Source organism: Chaetodon auriga, chromosome 7 (genome assembly GCF_051107435.1).
Source record: "Chaetodon auriga isolate fChaAug3 chromosome 7, fChaAug3.hap1, whole genome shotgun sequence".
Classification (NCBI taxonomy): Eukaryota; Metazoa; Chordata; class Actinopteri; order Chaetodontiformes; family Chaetodontidae; genus Chaetodon; species Chaetodon auriga.
Genome location: NC_135080.1, coordinates 2,394,320 through 2,420,000, shown reverse-complemented (window position 1 = coordinate 2,420,000; position 25,681 = coordinate 2,394,320). Strand labels below are relative to the sequence as shown.

The 25,681-nt window shown below is 50.7% G+C and overlaps 1 protein-coding gene across 6 annotated transcripts in view; it reads right to left on the bottom strand.

The window, feature by feature from the left end:
• The window catches only part of actn4 (actinin, alpha 4), a 41,961-nt gene extending 16,699 nt beyond the window's left edge, over window positions 1-25,262 (bottom strand). For 5 of the 6 annotated variants that reach the window (XM_076734214.1, XM_076734210.1, XM_076734213.1 and 2 more), the window contains exon 1: window positions 24,881-25,261. In XM_076734214.1, coding sequence (XP_076590329.1) covers window positions 24,881-25,006 — 126 coding nt within the window. In that variant the 5' untranslated portion in view covers window positions 25,007-25,261. Of the gene's footprint in view, window positions 1-24,880 lie in introns of all 6 variants that reach the window. The other variant, XM_076734215.1, reaches the window with a different exon arrangement.
• Between the last annotated feature and the right edge of the window lie 419 nt (window positions 25,263-25,681).

The window sequence follows — 25,681 nt, the reverse complement described above, 5'->3', positions numbered from 1 at the left end:
CTCCCCACCGTCCCACCGTGGCCACCGGCACAAAGCGCCCATTGAGCCGCCTGGATAATGGCACCCTTCAGCCCCCCGTGCCCTCCCTCAGCCCACTCTCGCTCTGTGACCCTCCCCCAGACCGCCCAGCACCAACCCCCAACTCCCCCAACACACAATTATATATAGAGGGCTCCCTCTCTGAGGCTGCACCAGGACACACACTGGGGGGGGGGGGGGGGGGGTCCATTTCACATAAACAAACACATACAAAGTTAGAGGGGGGAGAGCAGCCCCCTCTACCACACACACACTCACAGAGCAAACCACAATGCAGCAGGAAGCGGCAGTGCAACGACAGGAAGTCCCAGCTCAGTTTAGCACAGAGCAGCCAATCAGAGCGGAGCTGCGTCCATCACCATCACCACACGACAGACGGAGCCTGAACTTATTCTGGAATAAACACACACTCCTCTCGCCTTACTGGCTTTATTCAAATGACACTATGAATTTCACAGCGTTCATTCAAGGCTTGTGTGACGCATTCAGGGAAGAACGACAGGCGAGCTGCGTGTTCCATGACTGCAGCAGATGTCTTTGTCTCACATGTCTCTCGTCCACAAACTTAATGTAAAACATGTCCACCTCTCTCTTTTACTGCACGAGCCTTTTCTCGCGTCCTCGACGCAGTCGGAGCCAAATAATGTGCTTTGTGTTTTAAATTATGATGCGTGTTGTTGAGGCAGACACCCAAACAGCACGGAGCAAAGTGAGGAAGAGCGAGGGCTCAGGAATGTAAACTGTGTCAGAGAGCAGCTTCACTGAAACCGTCAGCTGTGTTCCAACACGATCGGTGCCACCGGGAGCGATGACGAGGAGAGCGGCGCACAAAACAAACCGACAGGTTGAGGCCTGCAGAGCGCCGGGGGACTGGAGCACAGCACGCTACCGATTATACAGCTGATGCAGCCCCTCCAAGGTCAGAGGTCAGACCCTCACCCTGCGTCTCAAGGATGCTTCAGCCTGCCGTTATCAGGGCGTGAGCAAGGCCCGGGCGCTCTGGTCTGTGACGATGAGGAACACGAAGCTCCCGTTCTGCAGCACGCCTCTGGCTAGCTTATGTCACTCAGGTACAATAAGGTGTGGCGCTGCCATGTTTGGAACTGGTGCAGACATGCACACACGGCTCAGACACACTCAATCACGCTGCCTGGATGCCGGAGCGGAGGATACTTCCTTGTTTTCATTAGCATTAGCACGTGACATCATCAAACTACCTTTGACTTGATATCATTTGACATCTCAGGCAAGTTGGCCCCCGTTCAACGTGGACCGACCTTTATTCCGTCAGTCAGAGTCTGTTCACCTCGACATCAGCGGCGTTATCTAAATGTTAAGTTTCACTTTCATGTCAGAAGAGTTCCAGTTTTAATTCTAATCTACGTGTTGAATGACCGAATTAGAACCCTAACTCCTGGAGGGAGCGACCAAACGGGACGAGAGCCAGCGAAGCCTGTTAAACCTGCCCATGTGGCCGCTGCGTGTTGACCACACAGATCAGATCAGACGGGTCAGATGAGAGGATTTCCAACCTGAGCTGAGGACACAGATAACAAGCTGAAGGCTGCGTGGGACAGAGGAGAGCAGAGCTGAGCGTTAAGAAGGTTTACGTTTGAGCACGAAGCTCGCGCTCTTATCCTCTCGTATCTGTTGCTTAACTGCTGTAGGCACAGTTAGAACATCCTCTGTTATCACTGCTGCAGGACCCCGCTCTGATCTGTTTGACCTCAACCTGCAGTCATGTGTTTTAAAGCTGCTTTCGGTCATTTTACACATCAGCAGCTCAAAAGGCCAAAATATTTGAAAAAGTCTGCAGTTTAATCCCGTTACAGCTTCCTGGTATTAAACTTCAAGCTGTGTGTAAACTGCTGCTCAGTAAACACGAGGCAGTTACAAGTTTTCCTTTGGCTCTGCGCACCGACGTCGTCCCGGCACATCTGTTCTGTTTGAACCAACAGCTGTAATGGTGTGAAACCCTGCAGGGAGGAGGTCTCTCTGCTGCAGCATCAGTCTGTGCTGCAGGATGGGGGGGTGGGGGGGGTCCTCGAGGGTGCCCACCGTCCACGCAGATCTGTCTTACATCTCTCATTATCTATCAAACTGGAAATCTTCAAAGCAGCAGCAGGCAGTAAAGTGCTAATGTGAGGCTTCCAAAGGGGGACCATGGGGTCTGGGACCAGGGTTCAGGTCCTCAGCAGGCAGACATCTTTGTTGTTTGTGTTCGGGAGAAACGGCGAGCGCGTCTGGAAGTGATTAAGTTGTCCAACGGTTCTCCTCCCATCGCAGATATACAACCGTCACTGCTTTACTGCTGCAAGTGTGGAGAAGAGACGGAGCCGACGGGGCCTGACGGAGTCTACTGGGGTCAGCTGTTTGATCTGCTGTCACACACACACACACACACACACACACACACACACACACACACACACACACATACACACCTGCAGGGGAGTCACCAGTGTGATCTCAACCCTCATCTCTATGTGGGCCAGCAGGGTCAAAGGTCAAGGTTCATCGTTCGTTTGAAAGAGGGGAACTGAGCCGAAGCTTTAAACTCCAAAATGCAAGCATGCAAGCAGAGAAAAAACACACACACACACACACACACACACACACACACACACACACACACACACACACAGCTCTATCTACAGCATACATACACACCAATTATTTCCACACCCATTTTCACAATGCATGTACAATTTTCAGACGGCATAGGCACCTTAATTGTATGTATACCTGAGAGTGTGCACGCTCACACACACCCACGCACACACGCAGGTGAGGGTGTGTCTCGCTGCACCTGGGAAGAATGAGCCAGGTTGAACACCATGTTATTGCTCAACTGCCTTGGATTCTCTGCATGACATCAGCAGTGTGTGCGTGTATGTGCATGTGTGTTCTCGATCACACACCCTTTTCTCTCGTGGTGAGTTCACTGACAGTTGCTGTTTCTGGATTTTGTGATTTTTTTTTTAACCACATGTCACAGCAAACCATGAGCTGGCTGGACTGTTACACAAAAGGTCTCAAACCTTCAAGCCACACGTCTTATTCAAGGTCTTAAAACAATTCATGTATTCTCAGCACATCTCACACTCTCACAGCCAAGGTCCACCCACACACACACACACTCTTCACACAGCAGAGATGTTAAATGAATCTAGATGCAGTTAACTGTTTGATGTCGAGATTCTACAAAGTGATGAAGCGCGACGCCGCTGGAGCTCAACGCTTTCCGTGGAGACGCTGCAGAGAGACAGTTTGCACCTTTCCAGCGTGGTTTGAATGAATCTGGCAGCAGCGTTCGACCTCCAAGCTGTGCTTCTGCTGCGCATCTTAATTTTTGAATGAAGCATCGACAAACCTGCAAACCTCCTACGACTGCGCAAAATACTGAAAAGGAAAGGAAAAGGGATCCATTGCCCTTGAGCAAGGCATTTAAATCCCTGTTGCTCCACTGGCAGAGCAGAACGAGTCGGATTGGTTGCGCTGACCAGCTTGCAGGTCTGTTGTGTGGATCGTGGGCACAGCTCAGAGTCAGGAATGAAAAGCAAATGTGCAACAGCAGCAAGCAAAGCGCAGCTCTGCACTGCTAGTTAAAGGAGTTATATAGGGACCTGCTGGCACGAGGGACAACCTCAAGGAACTTGGACAGAGCCATACTAGACTGGACTGGCTGCACCAGACTAAGCTGGGCCAAAACCATGCTGGCCTGGCCCCGTGAATAAAGCTCAGCAACTAGTCTGGTCTGGCCTGACACAAGGCCTCCTATTCTTAGAGGCACGCCAATTAAAAAAGGGCTGTGGCATGCGACACAGCAGCACTGCTAACTATTGTCACACACTCTTTTGCTTCAAAGACGGAGCACAGGTTGGTCTTTATGCCTCCACATACAGACAAACTCAGTTTAAATGTGTTTTCCCACATAGACTCACACATAGTGAACGTCCACGCACAGCAGCGAGCCGTGACATCGACCCGCTCACCTCAGGCACATCGTACCCGTGTGGCTAACTCACCAACGCTGGGGCCTTCAGCTCAACACAAACACACTGTTCGCAGCTGCCAATAAATTCAACTTCACAAAATCTGAGAATTCTTCCTTTCGGAGTCACAGCTGCTCTCGATTAAGTCCACTCTGGAGTCAAGCAAAGCAGAAGAGAAACACGACCTTCACGCACTGAACTCCATTTCACAAGCAAACATCAGGACAGTTCCTTTTCACAGCCATGCTGAAAAAAAAAAATCACATGAAACACACACACACACCAAAAATAAATCAAATAAATAAATAATATCTGCTCTAGATTCCACTGCACTCTGCTCCACGCCGCCCCACTCAGACAACAGGCCTGTAACTGGATACGCAGCCTGCTACTGTAGAGCCGCCGCCGCCGCGCTGGTCACAGGGCAGGAACCCGACACCGTCCCTCAGGGGCCACGGTGGGACCGGCGAGGCCTCGCGGTGCATCGACGCATGTGTGTGTTTGACAACTGAGGGACTGAGACGGACTGGCAGCATCTCTAAGAAATGATGAATGATAAAGGTAAAGCGGAATGCAGTGCCGAGGCCGAGCGTGGCGGATCTGCAGAGGGAGGAAAAGCCGGCCAAGACGTTCACGTCCAAAATACTCGCAGTCATGATCACAGACAGCAGAGAGGAGAAAGAGGAGCGCATCAGGAAGAGGAGGAGACGAAAGACGGAGCGGGGAGCTGCTGCAGAGGTTGTTCTGGTCTCATTATCCTCTCAAGTCTGGACAGGTGATCATTAGCATGTGTGTGCGCTCTCACACACACACACACACACACACACACACACACACACACACACACACACACACACACACACACACACACACACACACACGCTGAGGGAGCCTCCCTCTTGCTTCATGTGCTGACAGGTAGTCAGTGAAGCAGAGCTATAATGTGGGGACTGGAGCACACACACACTCCTCCCAGGGGGGGCTGACAAACATGTCGGTGTGTGTGTGCTTCTTGGCGGCCGAATGCGCCTCAGATACGCCGTTATGTAAGTCAACAGCTTAACGCAGAGTGTTTCCAACCAGCTTCATCAGCCTGACACGAGGACGAGGACACGGCAGCGAGCAGAAACAAAGGAAAGGGAGGATTAAGGACAGGAGGGGAGGGAGAGGAAGTGCGGGGGGGGGCAGGAGGCGATCAAGAGAAGGAGGAGGAGGAGGAAAGTGAGGAAAAGTGATGAGTGTGGGAAAGAGGAAGAAAAAAAAAAAAGATGAAGCTCACATTTTTGTCCCAGAACAGAAATTCAGCGAGTGTTTCAGAAAATCTCATCTCCTCCAAAACAAGCTCTGCCCAGAGTGGAGGAGGGCAAATGAGGGATAAGAGGTTAAAATGCAATTTGGAAAGATGAAAGATGGAAGCTGAGGAGGAGGAGGAAGAGGAGGAGGAGAGGGATGTTTACAGAGGAGCACAACGTTAAATCAGGGATGTGAAATGAAAGACGGAGCGACGCTTTTAAGACCAATGAAACATAAATAAAAGATGTTGTTCTGCATCTGCCTGGAAATACAACAACCTGCAGATCACTGAATGAGACCACGTGACCCCGAGAGGACGCGAGGAAGAGGAGACGGCAGAGGAAGAGTCAGTGTGTCACACGCTTCCTTTACCTCCACACATTACTTAATTTGTGACATGAATAATAAATTTAGCCTAAAATCTTCCTCCTCGTGATTGCAGACTCGACTGACGTCCGTTTGCTGACCTCGGTCCAAACTGCTATCAGCCGTTTGCTCCCATTAAAGGAGAGGAGACGTGAAGGTGGAGAAGGGAGGAAACCAGGGAGGGAGGAGGCGGAGGAGGAGAAAGGGAGGGAGGGGGTAAAGTGTCAAGCGGTGTGGTATTTGTTCATTTATTTATGCCTCTTCCTGTCTTTGTTGTTCAAAGAGTCTGACCAGGGGTGTGTGTGTGTGTGTGTGTGTGTGTGTGTGTGTGTGTGTGTGTGTGTGTGTGTCCAGCCTATTTCAGGATCCAGGAACTCTGTTCTATTAACACATCGACAGAATAATAACTGTGTGTGTCTGCTGTTGTGCTAACTCCCACATGAAGTGACCTTGCCATGTGTAGCTGCATGCTAACCTTCAGGCCTGTAACGCTCACACAGGCCTCGCTGGCTCTGAAAACTGGAGGAAGCCGAAGCATAAGCGCCTGTAAGCCTCTGAGTTTGCACATTTCAGCATTGCGTGAGGCCTCGTCACCCAGCTGTGTGTCAATAAAGCCTGCTGGGGACACATTACTGCACATCACATGGTTCCAGTGATGCATACTGGTCTGTTGACACCAGCAAAGCCTCACGCTCTTATTTTACTAAACAATCATCTGAAACTCTTTTCCTACTCATCTGTCTGCTTGGTGGCCGACACACATTCACGCTCATTCTTCACACACAGACTCTGGGCTGCAGAAACCACCTGCAGATTAAATATTAATCCCCTGAAGCATGTGTGATCACTGCGGCTGTGAAAAGGCCACTTTCAGAGGTGAGAATGAGATCGCTCTTCCTTAAAAGGTAATCAGTGCAACCTGCTGCGAAGCAATGAGCCGGAGGAGCGCTGACAGAGGAAGACACCGACGATCAGCGTGGAGGTTCACGAAGTCTCCAGACACACACTCATTCCAACCTGAACGACAGTAACATCCACACCATCAGAGCATAAACGGGCTTCTGTCGCCGGCCTGGTGGCAGCTCAGCGCAGGAGGAGGAGGTGGGGGGGGGGGGGGCAGATTTAATGACACACTGAGACTCTTCCTGGGATTACAGAGAGGCGACGAGAGAAGGGGGAGACCTCAGATGTGTTTAAGTCTTTGATCTGGAATCCAGAACGGGGTCTTCTCCTCCACCGGGGGGGGGGGGGGGGGGGTTCATGGACTGAATACAAACAGTACTATTGTTGGAGAGTGAAAACAGATTCATTTGTATACAAATGTCACAGATTATTACTCTCCAAGTGTGATTTCTCCCATCGGGATCATTTATCTCCTGCTGCCACAGACCAATCAGAAAGCTCTTTGTGGTCTCAGCTGTCTGGAAGACTCCACCCACTTCAGTTTACAGAGAAATCTCTCCTCAAATTAGCTTTTCGGTGCAACTCTGCACAGCAGGGACAGAGGAGAGGAGAAGGTAAGAGGTGGGGGGGGGAGTGTCAGCCCTGCTGAACATGACAGGAATGCCAGCTATGCTCCTCCTCCCTCTGACTCCCTCTCCGGCACATCTTCACTCTCTGCTCCTCCTCTCCTCGTCTTCTTCTTCCTCTCCCTCATCTGGGTCATCTCAGCTCCGTCTCTCAGACTTTTTTGTGTAGCTCAGAAACGGATAAATCACCTCAGAGCGAGAAAAGCTTTCATGCATCCTGCCTCATGAAATCCCTCCTGCAAGTATTTGAAGACGTTTTTGGAGACACGCTGTCCCCTGAGACAGTGGTGGTGTTGCTTCAGCTTCCAGGCCCCAATCAATCAATCAATCTGATCAAATTCCAATGAAGCAAAACAACTACGTCAGAGAGACAAGAGACAAATTCTTTGGAGGACGTTTTCATCTGCAGAACCTCGACATCAAACCACAGAAACCAAATCCAATAAGATCTAAAGTGTGTGTGAGCACTCAGTTACTCATCCATCCTTCCGTCTGTGAGACATGTGACGTCTCACACACCACGAGGCAAAGTTTGACTGCAGCTCAAGGGACAAAGACGGATGAGACGAGCTCAGAGACGCAGTGAGCGGACATGAGACAACGATCAAATTCACACAAGAGGGAGTCATCCTTGGAATTAGTGTTTCCATCAGTGTGTGTGTGTGTGTGTGTGTGTGTGTGTGTGTGTGTGTTTGTTTGTGTGTCTCATATCACACCATCACTTCTTTTCTGCTCAGCCAATCAGCAGCCAACTACCCCACTTCCTGTCTTTAGAGGCACAGCACAGGAAGCCGCGGGGGCGGAGGATGTCCATGTTAATTCTCCAGGAATGCAGTGAATGAATCCAACTGCACAAGATGTAAAACATTAACCCCTGAACAAACCAGCCAAGTGTGAGGACTCACAGCGCTCCGTCCCAACACGCACCAGCAAGACCACGCGCCCAACAGGAAGTACGTAAGGGCCCGCTGCGCTGCGATGAGTCAAACAATCCAGGTGACTCATACTGAATGAGGTCGAAGGGCAAGAAGGTGCCGCTAGCTGGGCTAACAGCCATCAGCAGGTTCAGCACAGGCGGCCAATTACACGCTCAGGATTTCACACCTCCGGCTTGTTTTCTGAGGCCAGAAGCACAGCTGAGAGGTCGACTGTTACATCTCTGAGCTCATTTCCATTAAAGCCGCCCGATTAGCGAGAACTGTGGGACTTATGAAAGGTCACATGGTCTCACACAAACCAACCGGTCGAGTTTACGATCCCGTCTGTCAGGACTCGTCTGACTTACGTCCTGAAGAGTCTGAAGGAATTTAATAAACAGATAATGGAAGGGCTCACATTCATGATTCCAGTGAATAAGGTCCAGCTAGAAACATGCTGTCTTCACTTAGAGACTGTCTGTCCAGAGGACTGATAGAGAGACAGTCAGCTGAAGATCAATATCAGCTCAACCAATCAGCAGCAATCAAATATGGATGTTCCAAACTGTAAACGTGGACATGTGGATGCCTCCAATGGGCCAAAACGGTCCAGGATTCATTCATTCTTATATTTATTCAGTGTTCCTCGTATGAATTTCTGCTCCCCTGACTGGTCGAAGCGACACCCCGCGCTCTCAAAAAGGCGTCACAAGCGTACGTTAAAGATAACGAGCGGTGCAGCAATGATTGACACCGTTTTACAATCACCCACAAGCTGCAACTGAATGACTCAACCGAGACAATGTCATTTCGAAACTGTCGTGTACGTTTGCAAATGTTCGACTACTCTTGAGAAAACACTGATACGCACACACACACACGCACACACACACACGCACACACACACACGCACACCGCCGTGCATCACTTTAACTCACAGACGAATCGACACTTCAACTGCTTTTACTGAACCAAAGGTGATGCATCATCAAGTCAGTGACTCCAAATTCCTTGAAATGAAAGTAAAACTCTGACTAACTTTTTTAAATTGCTTTAAACTTTCTCTCAAACACACACAAACACACAAACATACACACACACACACACACACACACACACACACACACACACACACACACACACACACTAGTTAAACAGTGTCAGTGAGGGTCGACAGGTCGGCCTCTCATGCCGCCGCTGTGCCAGCATGCAGTTTGTTATCCAGTTAAGGATCACATTCAGGCGCCTGCTCAGCCCAGACTAACGCCTGGAGAGCAAGCCAGGGTCACGGATAACACCTGGAAACTGCCATACAAATCCACACAATAGAGCAGAACCTTGTGTGCGGGGGACACAGAGACAGGCGGACAGAAAGACAGATCAGGAACAAAAAGTTTAAGCTTTGCTTCTTATGACGGAGTCACCGGAGATTTCCACGCTGACCTTTCACTGACTGCACTGATGGTCGTTCAGGAGCATTATTCACTCACTGAAACACACGGTTCAACGTCAGAAACTGAATGTGACGACCTGTGCCTCAACTTGGCCACAAGTTAAGCTAAATTATCATGAGTCAACAGAGAGACGGAGACAGAGCGAGCAAACATCAGGCGGGACTGTGACTGGTTAACACAAACGTCTCCGCCGACCTTGAGGGAGGTCGCTCGTGACGTCAGCGTGGGCCTTTTCAGTCACTAACGTCTCACATTTCCAGCCGTCCTGCAGGAGCTGACCCGGGCAGCTGGAAGCGCCGGTAGCCCGAGCGGCGTCCCCCTTCGTTCCTCAGCCTGACCTCCCATCACTGAATGAGCTGAGGTCATTATTATTACATGTGTGTGTGTTTTTAACAGCCCCAATCGGGAGCTTGGCAGGCCCGGCGGCCGTTGGCAGGGCGAAGCGTCAGCTGTTTGTGTCGGCCTTTTATTAAAACCGCTGGCTGAATCTTTCCAGAGCTCCGCGACAGTTCTGCGGTTCAGTTGTTGATCGGTTCAGGCAGCAGGAAGCAGAATCGCTCCAGCGACCCTGGTTTTGTTCGGCAGCACACTGCTGCCTTGATGCCAGGCTGACTGATGCCAGCTCTGCCACTGGCATTTCCAGCATTTAAGGGTTTCCTAGAGTAAAAAAAGCACAACGCTTTGCACAGAGATGCAAAGCACGATGGAATATACCTGCTGGTAAAGAACATATCAATGTTTATGTGCTTATTTAAGGTGAGACACACGTAACCGCCGTGTGTCCTGATGCTCGAAACTGAGCCGAGTATCAGCAAAACACCCAAAGATGAAATAATTATAGGGTTCATATGGAGCGAGCACCTGCTTTTTGTGTTTATTGCCTGTGTGTGTGAGAACATGCGAGAGAAAGTGAGTAACCCGTAATGTCGGGTGTGTCGGAGTACATGTACCTATAAATTTGCGAGTAACAGCTGACTTATATGTCGGTGACTGTGACGGCGACGGCGAACGAAAATAACGACTCAGCATCAGCACATCACCAACACGGAGCTCAGACGCTCGCTGCGCTCGTTCACCTGTCTGACAAACACAGGTGTCATGGTTCTACCTACGGTCTGCTCTGACCAATGACTACATGTTATGAAAACTCTCACATTCACGGAGCATCTCGTCTTTGTTGGTGTCCGCATGCGATCTCTGCTGTGCATCACTCTGTGTGACGTCGTGTAATGAAGGATAAATGATGACCACAGGTATCCTGATCAAACCATCATGAGGGTTATGACCACACCAGCACCGTTAATCCTTTTGGACACGTTTCTTTGCAATGAAGCCAATAGATTTTAATGATTTATCATAAAACTGCGTCGGCACCAAATGCTGGTTAACTTCTTTTCTGGAGTCTGTTTCGAGCTGATAAAAACCAGCTGTTAGAGGAAGTTATTGGTCAGAACAGAGAAGTAGTCGTCGTTGGTTTGAACTTCTTATTCTGTGTTCATCTCGATGGTGATTTTTAGGTCAATGAAACCTTTTCTTCTCTAAATATGAACTCCGAGATGCTGACCAACGCTTAAATATGCTGCAGCTCTGCATGGTTTTGCTGCACGTAAAGGCTTTTTGTGGCTGTGGCGTGTGAACGTGTGTGGCTATAGATAGAAGGAGTAAGTGCTAAAGTCAGCCACCAAGACAGAGTTACTCAGCGCCGGCTTATTTTAGTCTCCACGGGAAAAAAAACCTGAAGCGAGCCGAATCGTGCTTCGCTGGCAGCATCTCTGACAATCAGGTGATGAAGACGAGGTCGCAGCCGCTCGACTGTCCGTGTGACGCATGGCAGGCTGGACAAACAGGGAGGAAGGAGGGAGGAGAAAAGGAGGAGAAGCGCTCCAGCATATGGTTTGTAAGCGAGGGTGAACAAACAGAGCAGGTCTGCAAACGCTTGTGTGTGTGTGTGTGTGTGTGTGTTTGTGTGTGTGTGTGCGCGTGTGTGTGATGACATTCAGCAGCTATAAATCCTCATTCCTGGCATTCCCACCGAAACAGGACTTTCTGCTGCTCGTGTGCTGCCGACCTCGTCCGAAAACGACCACGACGGCGAGCGAAACGCAGCGCGACGTGAACGAGCGAATCATCAACAAGAGGATGAAGGAGGAAGAATGAAGGAACACAGAGGTCTCTGTGTGTGTGTGTGTGTGTGTGTGTGTGTGTGTGTGTGTGAGAAAATGTGGCCAAACGGGAGTTGCAGGCCGGCCCAGTTGCCCGGCAGCAGACAGCATTGTCACGGTAACAGGCTCTTCCTGCCCCTCCTCCTTCCACCCGCCTCGCGCTTTTACCTTATAAGGCAACACATTTGACTGGCTGTCACGGCGACACTGGTGATGTAAGAGGGCAGCAAGGTGCACCCCCTGCTGACACACTCACACACACTTATACACACACACACACACACACACACACACACACACACAAATGAAGTGAACCAACAGGAACACACACACTTTCAGGGTGACGCTGCAGATCCTTTAAAGTTACCCGACCGCATCCACGACCATTGAATGTGTGTGTGCATGTGTGTGTGCGTGTGTGCACTAAGGAATGTGAAACACGACACACACGCCCCCCCACCCCCACCCCTCGGGTCCTATGAAGCAGCAGAAACAAACAGGAGAGCGAAGCAGAGGGACAGACGAGCAGAGAGGTGGACACAGGGACGGAGACAGAGGACAAGACAAAGAGGAGATCTCTCAAAATCCTGTCAATGCACAGGAAACTCAGGTCAAACACTGTGTGTGTGTGTGTGTGTGTGTGTGTGTGTGTGTGTGTGTCACTGAGTTCCTGCACTTCTCAGGAAGTCAAATGTCTCACAACAAAGACAGAATCTGCACGAAGCTGCAGATTTCTCACCGAGCTGAAAACCAGTGAAGTCTGCTTCAGTCGCTGTCAGATTTGTTTCTGCGATTCACGAAATTCAGGCAATTATCAGGCTGATGGAGTCCAGCTGTGTTATCTGAGCGGGAAGGACGCAGGCTGGGTTATTAACAGAGCTGCTGAGTCAAGATAATGGACCAGCAGGTGGAAGAAAGACAGCTATGGAGGACATTTCTCTAGTTCTTCTGCAGAAATTGGACATTTTAGGACATTAAGAGGAAATGAGTCTTCAATGAGACGTGAACACACAGTGAAACAGTCAGAAAACTGATCTTAAAATACTTCACAGGAGATAATGTCTGAAATCTAGATCACACAAACTGTTTCCGGAGTTATTGAGGATTTGAGGAGTCATCAGGAGGCGGCGGGGGGGGGGGGGGGGGTCGTAAAGGAGCTGAGAGAGAGCAGAGCCGGTACAAGGAGCAGCACTGTGTTTGTTCCTGAGCTTCCGCTTGTTGATGACCCGTAAAACACACACACACACACACACACACACACACACACACACACACACACACACACACACACCCCTCACCAAAACCACCCCCCCGGTCCAGCTCTGTCACACATTCCTGAGCTCACCCTGCCCTTTATGGCTTCATGACTCACCGGCCCGACGCCCGTCTGACACACACACACACACACACACACACACTCGCCAAGATAAATCAGCATGCAAATGGCCACGAATCGACCGCCGAGGGCGTCGCATCACACGCAGGAAAGCCAAGAGTGGCGCATTTTTTTAAAACAACGGTGCTGCTGCTGGGCTAAGGAAGGAAGCTGGTGTGTATGTGTGTGTGTGTGTGTGTGTGTGTGTGTGTGCTGCTGATTGTTTAGTCTATAAAATGTCAAAGTGACAAATGGCCGTCAGTTTTCCAGAGCCCATGACCGAACCTGCGCAGCCTGAACTGGTCCCATCCACACTCCTCCCACAGCAGCCTAAAACCTTAAGTTGATTTAACGCAGTGATCCTCGTGCCCCAGATACACTCATGCAGAGCTCTTAACAACCCCCTCCCGGCAACACACACACACACACACACACACACAGCTCCAGATCGATGTAACCCCCTTAAAATGACTTTAATATTGCGCCCCCCCCCCCCAGCCCCCCGCTGAATGTGGAGCAGTCCAGGATGTGTAGACAGTGAATCAGTGACAGTCTGATCCTCTAAACCACTTTCTGTCCGTCTGTATACAAACAACGGCTGAACCAGAATTAACCCGAGGTACACTGACGATAAAACACCAGTTAGCTGACGGTTTCTTCCACATTACACACGATCTATAAGCAAACAAGAGAGAGCGCTGCATCGTCAGAACATGCGACGCAGCGTGATCGGTCTAAAATGACCACATAAGGACCAGTAAGTCAGATTTAAGGAGTATTTCTACATATTAGGACGATCAAATGTCCTCAGCGTGGTTTAGTGTGGACACAGAGACAGAGGGGACGGATGCTGAAACGCTGAACTTCCTCTTTGCTAAAACCTCAAATGTCTCAAACCTCAACTGTCCTCAGCTGAGCTCCCAGACTTCAGCTTCGGCCTCTCTGCCTCAACAAGCTTCAAACGAGTCACAGATCAAAACCCACAGCGCATCCTGTCGGTCACATCAGTCACATGACCCTCGTGGCCGCTTGTCCCTGCTCTCCGTTTATCTGCATTCACATCAGTTCCACGTGTCTTTTATCCATTTTAAGTTTCATTGAGGGAATCCTGATCCAGAGTTTGGTCACGCAGGATGCCACCGCCGCCGCATCAGCACCACGACCCTGCTTCAGGGCTGTTGCTAAGCAACCCAAGACTACAGCATCTTATTTTTAGGAGGTTTAAAAAGCTTCCCAGCGCCTGGCGTTCGTAGTATGAACCAGTCCGGCTCATGAGGCGTTTAATGTCCACACCTCCTTTAGCTAAAAGCACTTTTATTCTTCAGCTTTTCATCCATCAGAGTATGACTGCTCTCCACTACCTCTCTGTCTTTCTCTCCATCCTCCTCCTCCTCCTCCTCCTCCTCCTCCTCCTCTAAAATAAAATTCACTCAGTCCCGCCTGGATGTAGTGTGACAAAGTAAAAGCAGTCTCTCAACCAAAGCAAAGCCTTCTATTAGAACAAAGCGCAGCTGGAAAGCTGCAGCTGTCAGTGTGTGCATGCGTGAGTATCAAAGTGAAGCAAAAATAACCCATCAATCCCAGGAAGGTGTTCAGAGAGCCTGTTAGCACACAAACTGGCTCACACTGCGGCGGCGAGCTCGGCAGGAAGCACCACAGCGCCATTCTCACACTGCAGCGACAAGCCGCCGCTTCTCCACAGCAGTGGTGTCAAAACCAGAGCGCCGAGCTCAGACACACTCGCGAACGACAAAACCGTGTTGATGCGAAGCTGCTGCAGGGTACCAGGGTCTGCCTTGGCTCCACGTGCACGCCGCCGTGCGCTCCCTGCAGCGCTGTGAGTCAGAGCAGGGCCCACAGAGGAGTCTTTGTTAACTGGGGGAACGGTAGCTAAATAATCCCCTGCAGGCTGGCTTTGATTGGATCAGACAGGATAGTAGGCTCGTGGCCGATGGCGCAGAGGGCAGAGGACTTCCCTGACCCACATTAAGACCAGCAGCAGAGCGGGGAGCTGAGCTTTCTGCTGCTGCAGCTGGTTTGGCTGAAAAGTCACCTCTCAAACACAACATCAGCTCAGAGGAGGATCTTTGAAACACGGCAGGTCGGCCACACGCAGCTCGTCGACTCAGCGTGCTGCGAACACATGCTGCTGCTGCCCTGTTACAAACGGCCATCTGCAGCTTTTCCACGTCTTTTGATATTTTCTCATTCTTGTTTTGTCATTTCTGGAGTTTCACAGCAGTTCTAATGTGCCACTAAACTGCAGACAAATGACTCCCCGCTCTGTACTTTGGTCTGATGTGCGGCGGGGCTTCCCTGCTCTCTTGGCCCGCCATCTGGTCCATGAAGGCGGAGGTGACACACACACAGTCTGTCTGTCTTTCTGGCTCGTCTCACACGGTTCGGCTGACTGTTAACGTGTGCGGTGGCTTAATATTTGAAACAGGGAAGGGGAAGAAAACCACAAAAACCGCCGAGCCTTCCTTCCTCTTTCTTCCACTACTACAACTCCCAGAGGGCCGAGCACAGCGCTGCAGTCATTCTTCTCTGAGGTGAGATTTACTCTCCACCGCTGAGCCATTTATCTGCATTTAGCTGCACAAACCGGCAGTGAGGCGTTTGTCATCATCTGTCTCTGAGTCGTCTTACAGGTCGCAGAGTTTGCCTGCCTGCGTCTCGACTTCTGTCCCCGTTATCTGCAGGAAAATCAGGGGTCGTTTGAAAGGACAGATTCAAATACACGATGACACAACATCCCGCCATGCACGAGCTCAAACTCTGAATCTCATTGCAGAGTAAAGCTGAGACCCGCTCATGCGTCCCATGTGTCTCTCTGTAGAAGCTCGAGGCCTCTGGTCTCTGAGGGACCTCCTCTGATGAACAGGCCCCGGGCTGCTCCTGGAGATGCCTGACCAGAAACACTGCACAGCATATAAATATAAACCCCACAATAGGATAGAAGATACAGAGAGAAGCACCGATGGCCAGAAACACACCGGCCAAGTCCTAACAATAGCAACACACACTCCGGTTTCCCTCTTTTGTGTGCGCCTGTTGCCTTAACGACTCTGGCAAAGACAGGAAAGCACAGAGAGAAAGGGCAGAGATAGACGAGGAGAGGAAGAGTGTTGCGTGGGATTATCTGGTGAGCAGAGCGTCCTCGCTCCAAATGAGAGCAGAGGAACCTGAAGGCCAGGCGCGAGCAGTAAATATTTAATGCTGCGCTGCTGCGATGCGCTCTGGAACCAGCACAGGCTCCAGCGACGCCCCACTGACGTGTTTCTGCTTCAGGTGTGCAAACCCGGACGGAGCGTTCCCAATTTACCTTCACGCCGCTTTGGAAATCCTGATCGCAGCCTCTTATCACACAGGCGCATTCACAGATTCACACTGTGCACACTAACAACTGTCAAATCAGACTTTAAAACACTTCAAATAGAAGATGTTCCAGAGCAGAGGCAGTTTGAGCGTGTGTGTGTGTGTGTGTGTGTGTGTGTGTGTGTGTGTGTGTGTGTGTGTGTGTGTGTGTGTGTTTAAATGACTGCATGCATCTCTTGTGTCTGCTGTGTGCGTGCATGTGTGTCCCTGCAGGCCTCTCCTCTTCACCTCTTCGCCCAGTGCCCCACTTTGAAAGCTGTTAAATAATACAACAAGGATGAAATCAGACACAGCCGCAGAGAACACACACACACACACACACACACACACACACACACACACACACACACACACACACAGTTTGAATCATGGTGTGTTCAGCCCGTCTTTACATGCGTTAGGGTTTAAAAGCCACCATGCTGGATGGAGCCATTTGTTCTGACACCACAACAAACGCTGGTCGATGCCTACAGATCCCAGCAGCCTCAGCAGATGATTTCCCATCAGGGTCCAGTTCAGTTCACGTTCAGAGCTGCAGCTTCATCAGCCAACGAGAGAAACGCGCCACAATAAAAAGGCCAATCAGAATAAAGCGAGGCTGCGTTTGAATTTTCGATTGGTGGGGCTCAGAAGAGGCTCGCCGTTGGCTGTGATCATCGCTGCAGAACGGTGCACATTCAGTGAAGAGCAGAAGTCTTTTATCTGCTTCACGCTGGTCTGTTTCAGGGCGTTTCAGCTGGTCTGGAGCTGCAGGTGGACCGCCATCAGACGGCCCCTCCAGATGTGCGCTGTGTGTGTGCGTATCCCCGGTCTGAGGCCTCACCGTCGCTCTTTGTTACCAGACTAGCACGGCCTGTTTGTGGTGCTCGCTCTCTCCTTTTCTACCTCGCTCTCTCACCCACACACCCGCCCCAGAGGGAGAAGAACCGGTCTAGGTGTGGCCATGCATGCATCCATCAAGCCTCAGTCTGAAGAACAACAACGCTGTTAGAAGAACACGGTCTGCTTTTCAGCTCCCGAGAAAAGAAAACGAATCCGCTCTGCGTGACTTTGATCGAATCTTCAGACTCAACCTGAAGATTTCTGTTTCAGTGGGAGGTGAAAACATTCTCTCCAGTTCGTTTCTAACGGGAGATTAGAGCTTCTGTTCACGTTCTTCACACTAACTGTGTGCTTTCACCCTGAAGGTCAGTGACTCTGGTCACATTTGTTCACCCCTCGCTCTCAATTCACTGCAGCAGCCACATCCCCTTGAACGCATCAGTCACCACCTTTCCATTCAGCCCAGATGTGTGTCAGATCTGGACATAATCCAGTCATGTGAGCTGGGGTGTAATCTCTGGGTGGCGGTGGTGGTGTGGGTGGGTGGGGGTCTGTCCCGCTCTGACAGATGTTGCTGCACAGCTACGTCGGCCTCCAGAGGACGACCGGATTGAGGACAACCTCACTGCACAGACATGTGCTGACATGACAAAAACGAGAGCCTTCACACACAAAACCTGCTCTTAAAAAAGAAGAAACACACACACGGGGACTTTTACTTCTGTCAGTACTTCAGCTACTCATGCAAACTGTGTTCTGGACAACACAAAGGCCAGGGCACCGGTCAACTGGTAGAACTGGAAGAACAAAGTGTATGAAGAGGACTGAGAGCTCCGACCAACAGCGACACAGAAACAAAGGTCACAAATCAAAGGTTTCTGCTCTTTATTCTTTCACTGTGTGGAAGCTAAATCAACTGAGCACTCCAGCACTTCAGCAGCACACTTCCATTAAATTTGGAGATTTACAAAACAGATTAAAAACCAAATGTTCAGAATCAAAGCAGCAGAGGCAGCTGCATCTGCTCAAGCTCCAGTATCACTGGATCCTACATTTCCCATAACAGCATCTGTCAAAACTAATGGAATGACGAAGATCTCCCCGAGCCACAGACGACACACACGACAGCTCTCAGACGGAGCAGATCTCCCTGCGAGGACGCATTAAACAGGTTATTCAAACACTGCGAACGTGAGGGCTGCTGAAAAAACCGTGAAAGCAGGAAGCTTTCAAAAGAAATACCAATAACCTGTCCTCTCAGCCACCAGCGCACGTTCACTGCATGAGCCTCCATGTTTGAACTGACGACAGCGCTGACAGGGTTTCGCTCCTCGTTCTGTCTTTCTCATCAAATCTTTACTCTCTCTCTCTCTCTCAGGTAGCAGAGCTGTGAAGTGCTGTTTCCAAAAATACTGAGCCCTGCAGAGCGCTGTGGTTCAGAGCTGAGAGGCTGCATCACACATGCACGCATGAACGCTATCTGCACTCTGCAGCCGTGCAGGCCGAGCAGAGACGTGAGGGTAAACAGAGATATTCAAAGATAGGTGAGAGCGTCGCACGGCGAGGCTGCACAGCATCGCCTCGTTTCTGTGCCGTCATCATTCAGAATCACCGCGTTTGAGCCGAAACAATCGCATACAAACGAGACTTTGCATCCCTCCGAAAATCACCTGCAGAGGAAGCTGAAGCAGGAATTCAACATCCAGTTCTTCATTTTTCTGCATTTTAGCTGCAGCCAAATTAGACACGCGCACACAGCCGAGCCGAGCTTCCTGTTATCCGTCAGTTTAAACGCCACTGAGGCGTTCAGGAGGAACTCATCGAGCTGAACTGCAGCTTTGTCTTTTTCATCATCATCATCATCGTTTCATTCTTTCCTCTGAACGTTCAGTCAAACCGTTTGTGGTGATGAAAACGAGCAGCGGGTGAGGTCACGTGTTCACCTGCAGCCTCGCGCAGACAGTGGAAACCTCACAGTCAACTGCAGTCGACACCCTCCCCAAGACCCATCATAAAATGGTGCCCCCACCCCCCACCACAGGCATCTAAACACACAGGCCACACCTAAACACACACACACACACACACACACACACACACACAATCAGCACAGCAGTCACAACTTGGTGTAGACCTCCTGTGATGATCATCCTTAAATATAAATAAGCCCCACAAAGCGCCGCTCCCACACTAAATGAAGCTCTCCAGAGGGATCACCTGTGCGGCGAGAAGTCTGTCAGCTGATCTAATGATGACGATCATTAGATTATTTTTTACATCATTTTCAAATTGCTTCTTCTGGCGGAAACTCAAAGATACAAAGATATTCAGTTTACAGGAAATGCAGCGAAGCTTCTCAAACCAGCCGACGTTTGATAAATGATGCAACCGCAGGCAACTTTTTCTGACTCGATGTCAAACGGATCAAAGAATTTATTTACAAAAACAAATGTCAGTGTATTCCTTTAAACCTGTCGGGGTCACGCTTGGAGGACATGTGAAGAGGAGGGTCTCGCTCTGAGCTCAAACCGTCAACATGCACGCTGGCAGCCGGCCAGAAGGAAATTCCTAGTCCCTATTGTCGCCACTTTCAATTCATGAGAGGGAAATGCCATTTACTAATCCTCATAACTACGCACAATAGCCAAGAAGTAAGCTGGTGAGCGCAGCCACAATTAGCGCGCGAGCGAGCGGAGTTATGTCAGTCAGCCAGAAACTGAATTCAGGGCTTTTATGACATTGGGATGCACCCGCGTCCTCGTCTGTGGCCCAAAACGCAGCACAAAGAGTGGGAGAGAAACAGACCGTGAAGAAATCTCTTTGAAAGAGGAACACATTAGCTGCACCACCTCCACACACAGGCCTCCAGCCAACCAATGTCAATACGGGCCCGGGGCCGCACGGCGCGCCCCGGCCTCTCAGCTGATTGGACCGTGTGCTTCACTCTGCACTTTGAGCTCGCCCGCTGCACCAGAAACAAAGCAAATGGCTCCAAAGTGCAACCGATCGCAGGGCGGCGCCTGAAAACATTTCTACAAACAAATATTTGGAGCGACGATTGGCGCCACGACTTCCGCCACGGCTGTAGCCTCTTGCTGCCCCCCGCCAGCACCCCCTGAGGAGGATTCTCCCTCTCGCCTCCACCGCACAGACCACATCTGCAATCCTGCAAACCCCCAACTCTTTTTTTTTTTTTTTTTCCCTGTCGGGCAAAAAACAGGATACCCCGCCTCCCTTTAGTCAAAAGCCCCCTCCCACTGGCCTAGCAGGCTATAATGGGCCACCAAAGGAATGTTTCCCCCTGCATGCTCTCTCACCGCCGCCAATGGCAGAACAGAGAGAACGAGAGGGGGGAGACCGCGAGGGGCTGCATTCCTCTCTGCTCTGTCCCCTCGCTGGCTCTCTGCTTGACTGACTGCTTCGTTGTTTAGGTCCACAAGCTGATTCTGGATCACGGTCAGCTGAGGTGGAGCGCTTTCCCACAGCTGACCTGGAATCAGCTGGCAGTGAGGGAATGACCAAAGGCCACTCTTGGTTTATCTCACAGCCCGAAACGCCTGCAGACGTCCAGAGAAGTTTAACTTCCAAGTTAAAGGAAGCTTCTGAAAATGCGACTGAACCAGTAAAAGTGCTTCAAATTCATCATTTTCACCACCAAAAACATTCAGTTCACCAAACAGAGAAGCAGCAAATCTCACATCTGAGAGGCTGGAAGCAGTAAAAGTTTGGTGTTTCTGCTCCAAATGCACCAATCAGTTATCAGCATTGTTGAAAATGTGTCCGACTAAACGTCTCTACAGAGATATAAATGTCTGGTACACGGCACAGCAGGAGGCGGTCCAGGCCGGGCAGGTGAAGCCTGACGTGTGTGGATGAATGTCGGCATTGTTCACCTGAGACGGACTCAACACAGTGAAGGACGTTACAGGTGAACATTTCACTGATATCTGCTCCACCGCCTTTCATGATTGAAGCTTTTGTTCCTCTCGTATCGGCCACGCCTCGCTCAGGTCTGCTATGTTCAATCAGCCAATCACAGGGCGCGCAATCACAGCGTGCGCTCCTTTAATTCTCTACAAGCGGACCATTGTCCACATTTTCAGCCCCCTTCATCCCTTAAAATTTTGAAACAGGAAGGAGAAAAGCGTCGCCTGGCAGCTTATCACGAACCAGATCTTAGCCGCCGCAGAGACGACGTCAGGACACATTGTTTGATCCATTTGTCCCGACAAAGTGTCACTCGCAGCTCGTCCTGAGCCAACCCGGGCCATCTGAACCGGCTCCGCCCGCCCGCCGGCCCAGCGTACAGGAAGCATGTGACAGTGGGCGGCAAAAGAACAAACTAACATTGTGCCCAGCTGCCCACCTTGGCAGCCATGGAAAATCAGAGTGTGTGTGTGTGTGTGTGTGTGTGTGTGTGTGTGTGTGTGTGTGCTGTGTTACAAGTCTGGGCACTTGCAGGGTGTGTCAGGCTACAAGCTAATTCATGCTGCTGACTGTGAGGCTGGAGGACACTCCAATCTGAAACTGTTCAACATGAGAGCGGAGCAGCAGCATGTGACCCAATCATCGCCCGTCCCTCCATCAGGCACAGCCCCGACGTCCGTCCACTCACAGCAGCTCCAATCACGGCTGTGCAAACAGAATGACGGCTCTCGTAGGAAAATGAGGAGAGATAACCACCAGAGTCCGCAGCTGATTGCTGTTCCTGGATCAGTCTGCTCATTTGCATGCTTACACTGGGTCATTCACGGCGCATGAATCACATTGTGTGAATTAACCGAAAGCTGCAGCATCACAGAGGAGCAAATGAGTTCAATCTGATCATCACGCTGACCAATGAGACGACTCGCCGGCGGTGATGCAGTCAGCTCCGGGCCCTCTGGATCGTGTACTTTACTGCTTTCCTCGTTAGCTCATCCACCCACCTCATGACATGAGAAATATGTGCAGCCTAACTGTCACCGACAGGCTGGATTTGCATGGAGCGTCTGCCACAGTGCCGAGAGTTACAATAAAACCTGTGGTGGCGTCACTGCGTACTTTGACATGTTTCGACGTGTGGCGGATCCAACAGCAGGGAGGAAGACTTAATAACATGTTTGTGAGGCGAGGAGCTACGCCTCTAACAAACTGCAGCTCGCTGGACTCGGCTGGTCCCAGGCCAGCTACTCTGGGGTGTTCAGAAATGTTGCTCAATGTACGAAATGGACAACTGGAAACATGCTGCAAGGACGAACGTGTCTCCTGCCAAAGACACGCAGACTGACGCTGTGTGAGTTTTATTCAAAGTCTGCAGCCGAGCGTCATTTTTCTGTCAGTGTGTTTGCTGAAAAGATGAAGCTCGAGCAGCTTCATCTGAACTTGACGGAGCCGTCCTTTAAGTCTAATGTAAACTCAGTTCTTCTGTCACATGCCACCTCCTCGTCTCCTCCCTCACGGTTTCCTGTCTCTTTTCCCATCTTGTATTACTCGACACGGTGGAAAATCGGACGCACCGCTCCTGTTTTTGACCTCACTGACTCGCCGTCACACGACAGGGACAAACCCTTTCCCACACTCATTATGTCCACGTCTCTCTCCGTATTCCTGCGGGAAGCATTCGCTCACTTTTGCGCAATAACTGGCACAGCGAGCGCGATTAAACCGCAGGAATTCGCCCTCCGTTCCCCCACCTCATCGGGGCTCGAGCTTGGCGGGGGGACGCGTCCCCCGGCCTGGACTGTTCCCAATCAAGCAAACACCTATCGGCGGCGGGACAGACCTCTGCCCAGGTTTGCACAACCAGCCTCACTCTGTTAATGATTAGCAGGTTAGTTTCTCCTTCAGAAGAAACTTTGACCCGCGTGATCTCTGGACAAATACGTCCCCACAGTCGACTAACCAGCATGAGTGAACAGTGAGGGACTGGACCCGCCAGCTTTGATGGTAATCAGCTGCAGGCATGTGTGATGTTGACGGCTATAATGCTGAGTGGCCTAATAAAAATGCACGATTCAATGCTCGGCATGCTGTCACACCAGTCCAAAGTATGTCAGCCATGCGGCCAGTTAGTGAATAAGACAGGGTGCGTAGTCTGGTTAGGCTCACACATACAAACACACCCTCCCAATCATTCCACACGGTTAAGCAATTCTGCCTCTCCACTCTGCGGATTCAGAGGGACAAACGGACGTGAGAGACATTTATGTTATGTGTCCTTGCGGTCAGGACTGCATGTGCATGTCCATGCTGGAATCTGTCTTGGCTTTTGACATATTTCCTCTGGCAGCCACGATCATTCAGCTCAGTGGAGGCCTGAAGGAGGAACTCTGGGTAAAAAACACCTCAGTCCAGTGGACGTTAGTGGACGGCTTTCATTTCCAGCCTACAGCGAAACTGCGCACAGGTTCCCAAAGTACTGCAAAGCACATTAGCATCGATTAGCTCAGCGGCATCGATTAAAAAACTGGAGGAAGAATCAGAGGACGAGGACGATCTGGATGGAGAGTAAAGTGTTTTAGATAAATAAATAAACAGGTGTAATGCTGCATTCATGTTAGCGATGAGCGGTTCGACTGGCATTTGGTTTGTGGAGCTTCAGGTCAAAGATCAGGACCTGATGGGACGCTTGGTGTCTAAATGTTCATGTAGCTAAAACCTGCAGCAGTATGTGGGCGGCTGGTTGAGCTCAGTGAGACGAAGTGTGGCCTCAGAAACCTGCAGGGCTTTGGGCAGAGTGTGATCATGGGTGTGACAGCAGATAGAACAATGGTGTGAGAGCAGCTCCGCTTCCACAGCTGGATGCTTCAGCTCCAACACCTCAGCACTGGTGTGGTAGGACTTCACCTGAGCTGTCTGACCGGCCACATGACCTCCTGACGTGCAGATCAATGATGGCCTACCTCATGTGATCGTTTCATTTGTGTCTAATATTTTGGATCTATAAGACAAATCTTCAAACAGTCTGAACCTTCACTGAGCTGCTGACCATGTGAGGACTTTCACCTCTTTCTCACCCTGCCCAGAGCTGATCCATGAGACTCAACCAGGTTTCAGTACAAACATCACAGCAGAATCTCAGCAGCTTCACTGCTAAATTATCTAAATATCGGCCTTAAACGCCCCCGTATCGGTCGGCTCTTCCTGTCCAGTCTTATCGGCCTCCAACCAGCCGAGCAGGCGGACAAGTGGGTCAGGACGCCTCGATGCGGAACTGAAGCCTTCACCAAACGCCATCTGAGCCGCTCTGAGAGCCCACATGTCTCAATCTCTGCCTGGTTTTTGCAGCTAATGCGGAGCCCCGTTTCCGCCCGGGAGGAGGACCCGCGTCCTTCCACACATGGAGGACGAAGGAATCCGCATTTAGTCAGAGGCCGAGGAGAGCCCGGCTGGGAACGGTTCACAGAAAGTGGGGCAGCTGCGGGGTGAGCAGAGCAAACCGAGGCCCGCCTGACCTCCACTCCCCATCCCATCCCTCCCCTGCCATTTTCTTTCCGCCCGCCGCCTCCTCCTCCTCCTCCCAGCCCGGCTCGACTCGGCCCAGCTGGGCCCGACTCGGGTTCGCTTACCTTCCTCTGCTGCTTCTCCCAGGCCGGGTCCAGCAGCAGGTCCCGGTCCCAGTCATTCTCCTGCTCCATGTAGGTCTGCACCCCGCCGGCCGAGGACTGGTTATTGGCAGCGTGATAATCTACCATGTCAGCAAAAGAAACCTGAGTGCGCCACAGAGAAACTGTCAGGAGGGAAAAACGTACAAAAACAAAAAAATTAAAACGGAAAAAAAGCAGCGACGGCCCGAATCTGAGCGGTGGGATGGGGAGGGATACACGGCCTCCTTCTGTCGCCGCTTTCAGCAGAGAGTGTGTCTCTGGAGGTGATGAATATCCGGCGTGTGTAGTCAGAAAATCCCCGCTGCTGCTGTGAGAAGAAAAGCTTTCCCTCTGAACCGAGAGGCTGCTGGGAGGAACCGGCCGCTCCTACAGGCTGCAGCGCACCGACAAGCTGGAGCCACCGCGCCCGGCGCTTCCGGTCCGCCCTTTCACAGTAAACGATTTTCGTCATGCGCGCTTCAACTTTAAAGCGCTTTAATCTACTGAGTCCCACGAATATTCAGCTAAAGTCCGTTTTTTGGTTGTTTGGTTCGCCCGTTTTTACCTTTATCACCTTTTCTTCTTTCTCTTTTACATAGATTCACACTGATTTCCTGCTCTGTTTTTAATCAAAGCACATTTTTATTCAAGGTGTGGTTTTTATTGACAAAACCCATAAAAAATATATACTTAATACATTTCTGAAGAGTGTCCCATAATAAAATCAATGTATAGAATTAATTATAAAAGAAGAGCAAAGGTGAATTTGGGATTTTTGTGCAA